We start from the raw sequence: 17,296 nt of genomic DNA on the forward strand, positions 1-17,296 counted from the left end.
GAAATATATAAATATTAAATACTAGTAGTTCTGGTATCTACAGTGTGTCAAGGAAATTAATTATTGGACCATCTATAACATAAATGTCATCGTCCAGGTCTAATATTATATAAAATTAAGAAAAAATATTGTTCATTCAGCATATAATGAATGTAACAATAAGTCAATATAGTAATTATAGTGGAAGGCGTGCTGTTGCGTGTTGGCCAAAATGAAGTCAATGGTTTTAGGTACATTTAGGAATAATTTGGCTTAATATTTGTGCATTTGCCTATTATATTCATATTCATATTATTCTTATTCATATTATATTTCATAGCAACAGACAGCAATACGACGTGATTGGTAGAGAAATCTGGCAATAAAATAATAAATAAATAGACAAGTACATAAATACATTCATTGTTTTTCTTCATAAACAAGTGAAAGGGGGAAAAGTGTATTGTAAGTGTATTGCTCAAGGACACAGTGTTGGTTTGAATCAGTAAGGTTTCACATTTCTGATATCAGCGTAGCCTCCAAGGACCTGGTGTACACATATGTGGACATAGAGTATATGCCCAACACATTTTGGGTCGTTCAGGCACTTAATAGTTTTTGAAAATCATTATTCAGTTGTGACTTTATTGCGTTCCATCAAAATGATTAAAACATAAAATGCATGTTTTATATATCATACACTACTGGTCAAATGTTTTAGAACACCCTCATTTTTCCAGTTATTTATTGCAATTCAAGTCGTGCAAGTTCAATGAAGAGCTTGAAATGGTACAAAGGTAGATAAAGAACAAGATGGTAAACTTGAAAACATGAAGTGTCCAGCACAGAGTCCAGACTTAAACCCCATCGAGCTGGTTTTGGGATGAACTGGACAGAAGAGTGAAAGCCAAGCAACCTATAAGTGCCACACATTTATGGGAACATTCTGCAACAGACTTTCTGAAGAATATTTGATTTCTATTGTAAAAAGAATGCCACGAGTGTCTTCAGCTGTTATATCTGCCAAAGGTGGACACTTTCATGAATCAAAAGTTTAGAATAGGTTATGTTCAACAGTAAACTGGAAAAAACTGGAAAAAGTGTGGTGTTCTAAAACTTTTGACAGGTAGTGTATGTGGACATATACATATAAAAAAGCAGCTAGGAAGATAAGCAGATACAACTCCCAATACACATTTTAACTTGAATTTTTAGGATTGCACTTATTTCTTTAGAATGTATTTAAAGAACTATAAAATGATGTATTCAAATATAGCCCAAGAGGATATATATTATTTCTGGCATTCTGTCAAGACTCTCAATTTCTGTACAAGTAAAACATGGCCTGACATGCCATCTAATCCAAGAGTACAATACCGCATTCATGAGTCCATTTAGACCTGCTCATTTAGCCCCATTACATTCCAATCTCCTTTTGCACATTCACACGCAACACAGATGGTTTTCTATGTACTACAAGTGGCGCATTGTGTACAGAAAAAAATAAATACCAAAAAAAATAATAATAATCTTACAGGTTCATCAAAAAGCCTGAGAAAGCCATTATCAACAGGGATGCACAGTCTGGATCCTTCCGTCTTTGTGAGCCCAGCAGAGGCACACAATAATGAGAATGCTGCTAGTGGCTAATAGCATAATCCCCACATCAATGCAGGCTTTTAATTGACCGCTTTCTGCCTGAGCCATCCACACACATAAACGCAAAGACAATATCCTCTCTTATTCTAATTTGGTCCCTGATGGGGTGTGAGAAATATGAAAATGCCGTACACCAGTAAATGTACGGCTCTGATGAAGTGTTGTTTGAGGCATCTCTGGTCTAAGATTAAACGTGCAACTTTTTGTGTAACTTTTTTGGTGGAAGGCCCAACAAACCCGTTTCTCCATGAAGATGTCATTGCTAACCCAGGTCAGATCTGTGGAGAGGCAAACCAGCTCAGAGTGAGAATACCTGTTTTTTGCTATATTTTTGAACTATAAAACCACCTATAATTGAATAAATAAGGTAAGGTAGAGCTGTTTAATGTCATACTGTGGAACATTTCAGACAGAGCAATGACATCTCCATAGAAACAAGCAGTTGACAGATGGGTATGTCCATTTACAGTCTATGGAATTGACCTGGTTTTGATCACATTTTTTCCTGGGTAATTTTGAGTTTACTCTCGTTTCAACCCAAGTTAAAGTCCTGGTTAAGCCCTTATTTAGACCAAATATTAACATGAACAAATGTAAATGGCTGTGACTGGTTAAAGATGGATTTTATTTATTTTTTATCCAGATTGCAGGTGCCTGGTTCTGGTTAATTCATTAGAAAAATCCAAATGGATGTCATGCTGATGAAAGGAGAGAGTGGGAGTGCATGGTGTGAAGGTTTTGACAGATAACTTTTAAAATTAACCAAAATTGGTCTTAAAACTACTTCATTTGGTGGTTGATTCAATTCTGGGATGGTGTGTGAGTTTTTATTCTGGGATGAATTGGATTTTTAAATATTTGTTTGGATTAGATCTGGTTTGGTGATCTGAGGGAGTGAGGTGGAAGGGTGGCACTGCTACAAGTTGACAAGTTGTTGATGTTTTCGATCGTTGGGAGTTTTCATCCAAGATTTGTAGATGTCGGTAAGTGAAAAAAGAGTCAATGGAAGAGAGGGATGGGATTTAATATGTTTTCTTCTTCCTACTCCTTTTCCGGTTAGTTTATTTATTTAATGAGACAGGGACAGTGCACAATATACAGTTAACCTTAACAGGAGAGATGCATTGTACCAGGTTGTAGCACCAGTCCTAATTTCCACTTGTAGTCCCTGGGCAGGTTCATTGATTGATTGAATCTAATTGACCTTAGCCATCAGCTATTCTTCCTGGAGACCTATGTAGCATGTTTTGGGTTGAAACCATCTGACCTCGCAGCATTAGAATTTGTTCGCTCGAAGGTAGGTGGGCACTTTTTTTATTTAACCAATCGCTGCTATTTGGTCATGACATATGTAATGCGCCGCTTACGGGGCTAACTGGTATATTAAGCTTTTCCTAAATCCTGTAGAAAGAAGGGCAATAACGTCTTTCCTCTTGATAAAATTCACCAAACATTCTCTTTGCTCTGGTTTTAAATCCTCGATCTCAGGAAACATTGCCGATACAGAATGTATGACTCTTTGCTGATTGGCTGGTGCCCAAACTCGCACTTCCTGGGTTTTTGTGAACCGTCTAGTGTATTCTGACTCCTTACCTAGTCGCTGGAGAGAAATGAAATTGAACGGAGACACTAGGTGGCGCCAGACAGACTAGGAAACTGGAGCGCCAAGAGGAAACCCATCCAGACACGAGGAGAAGCATGCAAAATCCACACAGAAAGGCCCAGGCGACCCATGGATCGAACCCACAAAATCTCTGAAAAGTTACATGTACTGGATATATACTTAATTCTTGTGTTCATTAATTAATGTTAAAACTGACTGATTACTGCTCAATACTGCAACTGCTATTGCAACAAGTATTACTACATTTTTACATGTACATAAAATATGCAAACCCACTGTGGGGGAAAAAAACAAAAAAAAACAAAAAAAACTTGCCTTTTGCTGATAGCCAATCACAGCCTGCTACCTTCATATATCAACCACCAATCACCTGCCAGCTGCATCTCACCAACTCCTCCACAGCAGCAAAACCATCAGCCCCCTCAGACTCTTCCCCTCAGACCACCACGAGACAGACAGTTATTTTCCCCATTCCTTTGCAGCTCACCTAGTCGCCTACCACAACCTTCATCTGCCCCAACTCTACCACAGCAGCAAAATCAAAAGCCTCCTCAACCCCTACATTATTTTCTTCTCATCTCCCAGCAGATATTGTCCCTAATATTGTCACATTTATAATAATTTCCCATTACTTCTGCAACTGTTAACCTACCACAACCTTCATCTGCCCCTAACTCCACCACAGCAGCGAAACCAAAAGCCTCCTCAACCTCTACATTTCTTCCTCTATTCTCCCACATGATTTTTCTCCTTAATTTCTAATAATTTCCCATTATTTTTGCAACTTATCTAGTCAACTATCACATCCTTCATCAGCCACGACTCCACCACAGCAACAAATACAACAGCCTATCCATAAATTCCTCGTCTTCTTTTGTCCAATATGTCCAAATTCTTTTCAGTAAAGCATCAAAACACTTTCCACCTCTTACGCAACTGTCCCTACAGCGCCAGACAGACAAACCCTCCCATCGCACATCACATATTTTTACATTTCAATTCACGGAGATTGAATAACGGTTGAAACAAAGCTGTCCCAAACTGGCTCTGTGGGGAGAGGGGTTATCCAGTCAGAGATGTACATTCGCGTGGACCGAGAGGCACTGTTCCGGATCGGTCTTCAGATTGAGGGGAAGAATAAAGGGATTTGAGCAGATTATTGGCGCGCTTTTGCATCTGGGCCTGTACTCACCAGCTGGTGTAAAGCTGACACAATGACTCCATAGTGGTTCTCCCAAGCGTTCAATGATGGCGACCGAACTTTGGGGATAGACACATGAAAGTGAGGATTCTGTTGTGCGTGTGTGCGTGTGTGTGTGTGTGTTGGGGGGGTGCCAACAATGTGAAGTTACTAGAGACAAATTAGTTTTTTGAGATTTTTGTTGGAAAATATGACTTGGAGAAAAATGAAGAGCGCAGTAGTCACAATTCTGAGATGTGCGGTTTTGTAGTGTTATCTGGACAATTTCATTTTAACAATTTAATCTTGTGCTGCACTTGATAAAAAAAAAATAAAAAAACTCAACAAGTTCATTTTAAAATATTTGTGGTAGTCAAATATTATTCCTCATTTACCTTATATATTCCAAAGTCATAATTATTCACCGTGATGACGTGTTTATAAGCACAATTCAGAAATCTCAGAGACCAGTGGGGAGTTTTGCCATCAAGTTAAAGCTAACAACAACTAACATGCTAACGCGTACATCCTGATTAACAGGCAATAAAGCTCTTTTCTAATTAGATGCAGACAGTACGCAGCAGATTTACTTTGGCCTCGACAATATCTGAACTGGGAAAAGACAGATTTTGCTTAAATACATAGAAAAAACGATAAGAGCTTGAACAAGAATCAAATTATAATTTGTCATCAAGATGTAATCAGGTCCAAAAATACAATATTCTCGTAAGAAAGTTAACCTAGAATTTCAGAGTCAGAAGTGGAACCATGACGCCAAGCCTGGATGTTCGCCAATCACACTATGAAATCCAATTTAATTAACACTGCTCAAATTTATCCACAATTACTCACAGATACTTTTTCATCATTACTTACATTACAGTACATTTTCGACTATACTTATCGACATGAGTAATATTAGTTTTTCAAAATAACTCCACTCCAGCTTGTGTTTGGACTTTATTTATTCTCCCCATCTCGGCTTGTAACCAAACAGCTCATATATTTTGCTGAAGGAAACATTTTGGTTGAAAAATATGACTTGCTGAATTGAAAACGCAATGAACAGCCCCAGTATTTCTGTAGAAGCACATAGCCACACCGAGGACAAAGTATTACACTCATTTTTCTCGCCGTTGCATAAGTGTAATATAAAAGAGACCCCAATATGAATCTGTTACAGTCTGGGCCTCACTGTGCTGTTAAAGTGGCAGGATTCTAAAGGACTCCTCCCAAACAAATAGAAATGTGTTTGTGTCACTGTAATAATAATCCCCCAAACCCACTGCTACTGCTGTCATTTCCATATTCAGTGGCTTCTATTCACCTTATTGGCAATACATCTGTCTACAGGTCTCCCCACTGGGATTTGCATTATTTCTGCTCAATGTTATGACAAGGTAATGCAAGCTAAAGAGTAAACAAGAATCATCTGGGACGTGGACTTCAGCATGTCTTCAACAAAGTAGTAAATATTAGAAATATGTGTATATCTTGTACAGTACCTGTCAAAATTTTGGACATACCTCCTCATTACAGTTTTCTCTTTAGGCTTAGTACTTCCTAGATAAGTAGGGAAAATGTCAAATATATGACTATATACTTTTTATTTATTTTTTAATTTTTTAAATATTTTTTTAAAATATATTTTACTCTCAAATCCTTGTAGCTGCCCTTTGCTTTGCTTTGCCAACAGCACCGCAAACACTTGGCCTTCTCTCAATAAGCTTCATGATAAACTCTCTTGAAATGTTTTTCATTCATAGATGTGCTTTGTCAGGGTCAAAAAATGCAAAAAGTGAAAAGCAAAGGGTGAAAATTTCTTCAAATAATCTACACCATTCTCAAGTAATGCTGTAACTCAAAACATATAAAGAGTATAAATGTGTTCCGATTTCGCTCAACTTTAAAGGTGCATTATGTACCCTTTCTGACATGTCTCCATTGATAAGAGTATATTATATCTTAGCCAAGGAAAGCAAAAGAAAAATTCTGTCAACTGGACAAAAGTTTTAGAGTGAAGATCTTTCACCTTCAGTTCGGATCCACTGACAATCTGACCAGAGCTGAAGTCTCTTGGATGAGCAGCAGTGCGTCTTCAATCTAAAACTTTTGTCCACTTGACAGAATTTATTTATTTTCTTTTTCTATGGATGCTCCCTGGACGACTGGGGGGATTACACAGACAATTTAGCCATGTTCCACAGAATGGTGTCTCCATATAAATGTATGATGATGCCACCAGGCAGCTATTTGTAAGTAATAGATACATATTAGATACGCTTAATACCATACTCTAGAACATTCCAGGCAAAGCATTAACATCTCAATGGCTGCAAACCCCCCCACCGGAGAAGTAAAAAGTGCACTTTTTAAATGTTAATCTAGTTGTATTTACTGTATATGCTATGCATTGTAGACATTATTAAATTGTGTTGATATGAAACACCACTGCCCTTCAAGAAACTCTCCCTGAAGAGTACATATGCTACGCTTGTATTTGTGTTTATTTATTTTTTCTGCAACTGTTGTGTATAATTATAGCTTTCGGAAAGTCTCACTTGGTTTGGCTTAATTTAACGAGGCATTGGATATTACAATTATTCTGAGGTTATGGAGGATACTACACCATATATCCATGTTCTGCACTAACAAACATGCGTATTTTGGTCTAATTAGTGGTCCTTATTGGTATTCCTACAATATATTCCAAATCATTGGTTTCTGCATTTTATAACGTTCCAACTATTCATGTAAACTAGTTAAAATCTACTGCTGTACAGACAAAAATATCTTACGCTACAAACGTCACCTTTAGAATCTCCAAAAGAACATGAAAATAATTATAATTTCTATGTAAACTCGCCTCCAGCTATCCAAATTTATGTTTAGTTTGGATATAAGAATGAGTGTTTGTCTGCCTGTATTCATGGGTTTCAGCTTCAGATACATTGTTTTGTTTTAAATTGTTAATCACTATGGCAACAGTCCTAATTTTTCCTCATTCTGAAAACCATGGATTTGTCTCAGTGTCTGCCAACAACAAATTGTTCAAAAACGTAACATTGTCTAAAATTGCTTGGCTGAGGTCCCATTCGAATTTTACTCCAACTGCTGAATATTCGCTAAGACATCACCTAAAATAAAATTAAAGCCGCTCACAGTGATGATGGCCCTCGCCCCGGTGTGCACATCCCTCCCACGTGACCTCCGGGGACTCGCGACTGCCCCACCGTCCCACTCTCTCTTCCCAACAGTCGCCCAGAACAATAGCTCATCCATTACAAAAATTACATAATGCACCTTTAAATGTTTCCGAGGAGTCATTGCACCTCTGCTGGCCAACCATGAAAAATGCCCTATATCCGTAATATACTTTTTTGCTCACAATCATGCATAGAATTTAATCCCTGAATTTGGTACAAGTCAGATAATGTTGACGTTTCATGTCTATGCTAGGGAGCGCTATAGAGTTCACTTTTATTAGATTTCATATTTCAATACATTCAGGTCTGAATCACACAATTGTGATTTGAATTTGAGCTTTCTAGGCCAATGCCTGTGACAGGTCACCGAAAAAACAGGAAATGAAGGTGTTTTTCGCCGGCGTGCTACAGGCAAAGAATATGCAAAATCTCCAGATAAATACTGTGAACCAGGGACTTGAATCTTTTTGCACACACACAAGTCAAAACGGCGGTGAATTTTTGGTCCAATATGGCCGACTTCCTGTTCGTCATAGGACTGCAAAATGATTGGCTTTTTTGCTTGTCTCATTGAGTTCTATCACTGTTCTGAATTTCGTGAACCTACACCAAAATTTGCATCTCAGCCTCCCATTCATTTAAAAAAAAAATTAATTTCAAGGGGGAGCTGTTGAGTGGGGTCACTTTGGGCATTGTCGCATTGTGTTGATCTGGTTTGGTCTCCATGAAGATAGAATGGTTTAATAATGTGAAACATTCCAGACAAAGCAGTAACGTCTCCATGCTAAAAAGCATTTGACGGACCCTCCACCAGTCAGAATGCATGTTTTTGTAGGTATTTTTGAGTTACAAAATCTGTAATTTAGTAAATGTAAAGTAAAACTGTTTAATGTCATACTGTGGAACATTCCAAGCAGAGCAATGACATATCCATAGAAAGAAGCAGGTGAGGTACACCCAACAAAAAAGTTACACAGTGCACCTTTAAGTGTTTACGTAGCTTGCCCATGCCAGTCATTGTAATGTGCGGAATTTGGCAAAAAAAAATCTGCCTTATCACGTGACACTGGCAACCCCTGACAACAACAACAACAACAACAAAGACGGTAGAAAATAAAGCTAACTCTTATTTTACGGGGCACCAAATGCCCTGAACTAAACAGGGGCAGTCCTCAAAGTGTTCGCTTTCCTTGTGATTTAGTCTTAAAGTGAATGAGTCTGGTCTTACAAGGTGATCTATGTTTCCCTGTGCGTGAACTGGCTCTGACAAATTCATTATGTCGCCGGGCAAAAACAACTGTTTGAGAATTCAGGGCCACCTCTTCCACCGCGTCGGCCATGACAGTTAGAGTCTGCCAGTGATTATATAACAAGACAGGCGAACAGCACGGATCAGGCGGGTCACGACCTCTGCTCTATGATTAGCCATTATTATGTCTCCGCACTACTTGTTGATGGCTACCGAATACGTACCTTGCGCTTACCTCTGAACAAAGCACAAAGTTGTTAGGATTTTTTTTCTCTTTTTAAGCAATAATTTCACCACAATGACATTCTTTGTGTTTGACATTGTCGCGCAATTTCATATAATTTTGCCTCCAGGGTTAACGCCAGCTAAGTATTGTGTACTCTGAATGCTGTAGATGCTTTTGTAAGAGATGTTTTTTTGCAACGAATTTTGATTGAAAATGAACAGTTATCTCCCCACGCGATGTTGCAACAAGTGCGTAATTCATTGAAGTTTTGGGGGAATTATGAGACGCTGAAATCAAACAGTGAGCATTTTACATTTTATTTGCCCAAGAAGAAGTTACAAATATTTGTTGCTTCTGAGATTTTTCAGCTATACTTCAGTATTTTTTTGCCCTCCGAGTGAAATACGTTTTTTTATTCCAAGCTGTCTGGGTAAGAAAGCAGAGTGGCATTGTCATATCATACTTTCTATCAGTGCTTTAAAACAATATGTCCGTCTGATTTAGGTGGATGACAGCGCAGTTAAATGTTGAGTTTATATTTTGGATGATAGGGGAGGGTGTATGAGCTCTCAAGGACAAGTATTGTACACATACAGACAATTTACGCTATGTCACTAGTAGGGATGTAATAATAACCGAAATATTGTGATATCGTATAATCAGAATTCTCACAATAATATCGTGGACCATCACAACATATTGAATTAGAAGTCTCATCGCTTAAATTTAGAGTTTTGGTGCAGCAATAGTTAAAAAAAGACAGGGAACTACATAGATCATGATCCTTTGCTCCATTTCAATGTAGACTACATGAAGAAATAACAGTTCTAAGCACTTTTAAGTCTTAGTTCTTAGTGTCTTCTCGAGGCATTTTAAGAGGAAAAAGTAGCATATTCACAGTTTTGTTAGCCTCCACAAAATATTGCAATAAATATCGTACCATGAGATTCATACCGTGACGATATCGTACCGTGAGACTTGGATATCGTCACGAGACAGACTGGTAATTGGTATAACATGGAATAGAATTTGAACATAGAAAATCCATTGAGAGAGAGACAGAGAGAAAGAGAGACAGAGACAGTTAAAGAAACTGTAACATTTTGATTTTAAATTCTATAAACATGACCATAAACCACATCCCCAGATACAAGGCAATTATGTTCAAATCAAATCTAGTGTTTTGTTCTTAATATCATCCAATCAGAAAGCAGAAAGGGTGTCACATGAATCTCTCATTTGCGTTTTCAATGCTGAAATCCAGTTGGTTTAGACCTAAAAGGATCTGAATTCTCACTACTAAACCCCAGCACCTGCAGCCAGTCATTAACCAGTGCTAGTGCAGCCTCTGTAGCTCCAGTATATGACGTCCATATACTGAGAATAAGAAATACTTGTGTGTGTCCTCTATGTATAGCCTTTACCTTATGTTGAATCATGAATGATGAACAAGTTTCAAACTCTTCGCTCCATCTACTTGATTCCTTATTTTCTTATTTCTTGATTAGTTCTTCACCATATATATGGTATAGATCACAAACTTGCTGACAAAGCAATACACTTTTCAAGATTAGAACAGTTCACTGAGAGAAAGAAAGGGCTCTCAATCTACAAATCATTTTCATCTTTTATGACTGAAATAAAGACAGACATATGCTTCTGATAAAACATACACGACCAGTAGATGCCAGATCCGTAAGCTTCTTTCTTTTCTACCTGTACCTGACAATGACTTGAGGAATTCTTGTATATTTTGTTCTGAAATTGCAGATTACTCTACAGTTACATCATGACAGAGACACTGCATGCTTTAAAGGGCTTTTTCCTGAAATACAAGAAACAAAAGGTCAGACCCAAGACATTTAACATAACATCTCTGTATACTGTTGTGTTGTGTCCTTGGATATTGGTGGTGCTTGGAAACATGGGGAACATAACACTATACACCAAATATTTGAATGCACTATCATACACCGGGTACCTCACTTTTCACATACGGATCAGAGGATGGATAATTGATATTTTTGATGGATAATTATATATTTTATAAGTTTTATATAGTTACACAGAAGTCAAATGTAAAAAAAAAACAACAAACAAACAATGTTATCAATGTTCCCATCACGTTCTCTTAATTTTAATATTAAATCTGCCATAAAATTATTAAGTAAAAAATAGACTTGCAAAACTGCTATCTGCTTGTCTCCATGGATATGTAATGATTTATCCTGGTTGCCTTTTTCCACATCATTCTACATTAAATATAAATATCTTAGAGCCATTTTACTGCTTATAAATAGTTTTAACATGCACTTTTGTCATCTCTCCTAACCACAGAGCTGACCTGTAACTTGAAGTCAACTGCTTGTCTGCATGGACAATATGAGTTTTAATATTAATACCTAAATCTAGAACATTCGAAGCGAACAACTTGTCCATAGAGACAAAAAGATGACCAGAAATGCACCTTTAAAACAAATATGTCCTGCTGGTGTGCAAAGTGTCACAACACCAGAACAAGTAGAGAAAAGTAAAACTGCATTGTGTTAAATCTCCGCAGATCTGACCTGTAACTTGGTCTGGTTGTGCCACTTGCTTGTCTTCATGGAGATATATAATTTTAATGCTTAAGGTCTTTACATCAAGGAACCATGACACTAGGAGCGAGGTTTGTTAAGTGTCTTGCCCAAGGACACAATGACAGCATTCATCTGGAGGAGTGGAATCACACTCCTATCCTGTTGGTTCTAAACGCTCAACCAATAATATTTAGGTCAAGAGCGGGATTCAAACCGCCAACTTTCAGATCAGAAGACAAACGCTACCGAACTGAGCTACTGTCGTCTCGTTACTGTTGAACATTCCAGAAAAAAAAAAATCCCCATGAAGACAAGGAGGTGACAGATTCTTCACCAGAAAAGTAACATAGCACTTTAAAAGTGTCTGTATATTATGTCCTGTTCTTGTGTATATCATAACACCACATTGTACTTAATCTTCTCTAATGCGATCGGTCATTTGACACTCTCTCATTTTTCCCTCGCGTTCTTGTAGCTGAGGTTAATCTCCGGGGAAGGCTTCAGAAAGCTGCTGTCACTCGCCCAACAGTATTACAATGGTTCAAAGGTCAGTAATGGACTGGGGGAATAATTAAAGATCGCGCCACTTAGCTTCCAGTTTAACAGCGTCCTCAGCTGCTGTGACCTCCCTTTCCTTGATGAGCGCAAACAATGCGACAAAATAAGCTCTGTCTTTTCACGGGTTTGCCACCCACCTTTGTAAAATACGCCATTTAATTCCAATATTACTTCTCATTCACCAAACAAACAATTCAGGATGGAAGTTTTGATGACCGCTCATTTAGCCAGCACGGATGTTACACTTTACAAGGTCTTATCTGGCAACAGCAGGCGGGTGTTTAAGTCAGATACGAGAGAGGGGTAGGGCGGCTGGAAATGCGCAATTAACATGAAAATACGCCTATGACATAAGCACAAAGGAGCCTGCGTACAAAAGCCAGCGAAACTGCTATGGGAATTTCAGCTTTAAAAAGGAAGTCAATTTGTACTTAATATCGCGTTGAGTTCTCGAAGCAATCACCGACCAACAAGGCTATAAGTGCCAAAATGAGACTGTTTTGAATCTTTATTGTTTTGCTATTTTCAGTCGCTATACGCAAATACGCCATCGTTCAAACTTGCAATCCCCGAAATGATTTCACGCGAACAAAACTACAAAAAACATAGAGAAGAAGAAAGATGCTATACTAAGCTTCTCTCCTCTTTCTCCCATTTACTTCTAATAGTATTGTAATAACTCTGTGGGTTCAGCAAGTTATTACATTGTTCATTTTCTGTGCAGTGGCAAAAAGGGACAAAAACGTTGGATAATGCAAAATCTGTCTCCACTAGTTTCACTCATGTGTCAGTTTCAAGACCAGTCACAAATGATTTATGTAATATCTACGCATGAGGTACGGAAAATGGAAGAGATGGTGAAATGACCATATATGTCCTGGATGGGTTATTAGCAAAAAGATGGATGGCTAAAAGATATATTAATATTATATGCACCTGAAAAAGTTCGATTTGGGGAAAGGCATTATGAATGGGTACGCCATGTTTGTTGCAGGAAAGCAGCAATATCTTATCTATATATTCAGTCAAAGTCTATTTTTAACTTTCTTTTTTTATTTTTATCATAGTTTAAAAGGTGAACTATGTAACTTTTTGGAGGAGGGTCCACCACCTGCTTGTCTCCATGGAGATGTTATTGCTTGCTTGAAATATACGATAGAGGTGGAACCAAGTAGTTCTTTTGCAAGTCTCAAGTAAGTCTCAAGTCTTTGACCTTAAGTCCGAGTCATGTCCCAAGTCAAATACAGGCAAGTCCAAGTCGAGTCTCAAGTCAATGGCCCATAAGTCCAAGTCAAGTCCAAGTAATCTGCTTTGAGCTTCAAGTCATTTAAAGTCTTTAAACCAAACTACCAAATATAGCTTAGATTTTTGCAATTTATATTATTTTTAAACTAACTTGTACTTAAAAAATCATGGTATATTTATATATGAGTATTTATCTAAGAGTCATAGAAATGCGTATTTTTCCTTTTAAAATGTCTTGACAAGAGTGCAAATTATTACGGTCAGAAGAGAAAGAGTTAAGCTTTAAGAGTGCTTAATAACAGTGAATTTGTCAACTAGTCTAAGCATCAAGTCTTCTCAAGTCACAGGCCTCAAATCCAAGTCGAGTCCCAAGTCTTTGTCTATTTTATCAAGTCAAGTTTCAAGTCCCAAAAACAGTGACTCAAGTCTGACTCGAGTCCAAGTCATGACTTGCAAGTCCCCACCTCTGATATACGGTAATACATTACGGATTGTAAGGTTTTTTTTTTTTTTTCTCCATTACAAGTGTTTCTGTTGGTCAAAAATACTTTGAAAACATGCATCTTCACTGTGTATGAGCATGCTCTATACAGATCTGAACAATAACAACTTGCTCTGGTGGCACCAACCACTGTTTTGATGCTGTACTGTGGAGAAATAACATCTTTATGGAGACAAACAGATGGCAGAACCGCTACCTGAAAAGTTACGCGGTGCACCTATCAAAGCTTATTTTTAATATTGTTATACAACCACAACACCGAAGCAAGTTCATAGACTGTAAATTTTGTGCACTGACAATGGCAATAATATTTTTTTTCCCTTTAATAATCAAAGCCAAGTGAAATTACACTGAGGGACTGACAAACAAACAAACACACACACACACATCTAGGCTTATTGAGATTATGATTCAATCAAAGAGTTTAAATCAACAAAAAAGACAATCCTCCTTTGAACAGAAATGGTAGGTTAAACTATAGTCTATTAACCTGATTCATTCATCTATTAGCCTGATTTACCAGTCGTGGAAACTGTCTGACCTCGCAGCATTAGGATTTGTTCGCTCGAGGGTAGGTGGGAACTTTATTTATTTAACCAATCGCTGCCATTTGGTCGAAACGTACGTAATGCGCCGGAATGCTCGGTGGTGTCCAAGTAATTGCCGGCTTCACAGCTCTTCACTGATTGGCCGGTTCGTGGTCTTCTACTTCCAGGGTTCTTGCAAACTGTCAAGTGTATTCCGATTTTGGACCTAGTCACTGAAGAGAAATGAAATTGAGTGGAAGCACTAGGTGGTCAAATGCTGCCCACGTACGATAAGGTGGTATAAACTGTAGCTCCTCATAGCAGTACATTCAGATTGAAAATTGTTGTTCAAGGAATTAATCAAAAAAAGCCCTTGGGCAAGACACTTTGTGAATACATTAAGTGCACCTTTTTGAATCCAGGTGCTGTAGATAATTTCCACAGATATGAAAACAGTTATTTGCAAAAGTTTTAAAAAAAAATTCAGATGTTGGATTTTCTTGCACTTAAAATGCACTGGCATTTCTCACTATTATGGTGTCCTTGGGCAAGACACTTCACCCCTCTTTGTGAATACGTTAAGTGTGCCTTCTTGATCCCAGGCGCTGTAGATGTATAATTTCCACTGATATGAAAACATTTGCCAAAAGCTTTTTTCTAAATTTCAGATGTTGGATTTTCTTACACTTAAAATGTTATGATTTGCTAAACCTCAGATTTGTTTTGTTTTTCTTGCAGTGCCATAACGCAATTTCCACCACTTCACCATTGCGTTGTTTTGTCATCATCTATTATAGGCTCCACTCTTATCCTCAGACTATTCACTTGTTTGTATGAAGTCTTTTTCCCCCTGTTTCTTGGCGCGTCTCTCTTAAAAACTGCGACGCTGGTGGCTGTGAAAGTGTCAAAATCTTCTCCCGCTAATGATCAGAACGTGTGAGAGTGCCTGTTACCCCTCGTGGATCCTGGTGGGAGTCGCACATGTTGGAGAGATAACTGGCAGGGCATCTAGACAAACTTACTCCAGCTCAGTTTTACTCCAAAATCAGACAGTCGATTTGAAACATTTAGGGATTCTTCAAGAGTAGCTCATTGGTCTTAAAGGTGCACTTTGTACCTTTTGGTTGGGGGTCCGTCACCTGCTTGTTTCTATGGATATGTCCTTGAATGTTCCACAGTATGACATTAAACAGCTCTACTTTACATTTATTAAATTATAGGTGGTTTTATAGCTCAAAAAATACCGGCATTCTGACTGTGAGCGAGGTTGCCTTTTCATAGATGTGACCTGTAACTTGTTCTGGTTTGGTCTCCATGAAAATCAGGTTTAATGCCATATTGTGGAACATTCCAGACAAAGCAATAACATCCCCATGGAAAAAAAAAGCATTTGACGGACCCTCCACCAAGAAAAGTTTAAAGCTTCGTTAATGGTCCCGTACCAAATTTCATGTATTTGAGCAAAAACTTCTTGCCCCAGTACAGCCATATTGCAAAAGCAGCTTCTAGTGTCAAAATAACTGTGTACTGTCTGCATCAATTATAAATAGCTGTACTGTCCAATAATTAGGAAGAGCACATCAGCATGCTGGTTGTTGTTAGCTCTACTGACAAATCCTTACAAACTTTTTAATTAAGCATAAGCATAATTAAGATGCTCAGAATGCATAAGGTCAGAGAGGAATAACTAACCAACTGGACCATCACAAACCATTTCAAAACATTGTCTGGATGACTACCTTTAAAACCTTTAGTTTTGTTTGTTTGTGTTTGTTGGCCTGAAATAAAAACAGTGCAGAACTTTTTTTTTTTTTTTTTTCTAAAATATTACAATTTGTGAAATAATCTACAGCAACATCAGGACCAGTGATTGCCTGCAGTACAGTTCTCACCATTTTTAGCTTCAGTCATAAGCAAACCCACTGTAAAAGTTTTATGATTCCACCAAAAATAGACAAAAGTTCACCAGTAGCTTTAAACATTGACCCATGACCTTTTTCGCTGAGGCAACAACAACTGTCCACTTTACCACCGTTTACTTTGAAGAAAAAATACTTCTACTCACTTGGGTTTGCTATTCCGTACAACTGTGCCCACTTCCCTCTTGCACAAACACACTGAAAACTATCTTTAAGCCAGTACCTGCTTCCACCGCTTTGACTGTGATGTTATGCCAGCCGGCGGTCTCCCGGTCCAGGATCTTGCCCAGCGTGAGGGCACCTGTGTCCGGATCTATGTGAAAGATCATCTCCTGGTCTGTGGTCCGATCAATGGAAAACCTGTGGAGAGAAGGGCGAGAGTGTAGGTCACAAACACAATACTAATTAATGATGTAGTAATGTCACCGTGAAAACATCTATTGGTTCATTAAAAAAGGTTATATAGCCCCAAGACTCAATTTCAATTTAGTTTACAATTATTGTTTTGTTTTAGTTTTTTTCATCTTCCAATTATCCATGTTATGAAATTAGCAGTAGATCACGAAGCGTCAATCATGTTTATTTGAAAATGTAACTTTTAAAGACATCGGATTCATGTATGATTTACACCATGACACTCATTTACATTTAATTTACATGAAAATGAATATTTACTAAGAAAGCCCTCTAAGCTTCCACATATGGGCTCAGCAGGATGTCATATGAAAGTGACAGAGAGGCAGAGAGGTTCTGTGAACTACAAACACACATGAACATTTTCTGTGGGAGCCTATGTTCTGTCACCAACATACAGAACATACAGCACAAAGAGCAACAGTACAA

The 17,296-nt window shown here is 38.0% G+C and overlaps 1 protein-coding gene across 1 annotated transcript in view; it reads right to left on the minus strand.

Moving 5' to 3' along the window:
- Positions 1 to 17,296, minus strand: part of LOC110173763 (cadherin-22) — a 202,901-nt gene that overhangs the window by 78,038 nt on the left and 107,567 nt on the right. Inside the window, exon 7 of the mRNA XM_020939773.2 lies at positions 16,677 to 16,813. Coding sequence (XP_020795432.2) covers positions 16,677 to 16,813 — 137 coding nt within the window. The remainder of the gene's footprint in view (positions 1 to 16,676; positions 16,814 to 17,296) is intronic.

Source organism: Boleophthalmus pectinirostris, unplaced genomic scaffold (genome assembly GCF_026225935.1).
Source record: "Boleophthalmus pectinirostris isolate CB_2022bp ecotype Guang Dong unplaced genomic scaffold, ASM2622593v1 HiC_scaffold_3, whole genome shotgun sequence".
NCBI classification, from domain to species: Eukaryota; Metazoa; Chordata; class Actinopteri; order Gobiiformes; family Gobiidae; genus Boleophthalmus; species Boleophthalmus pectinirostris.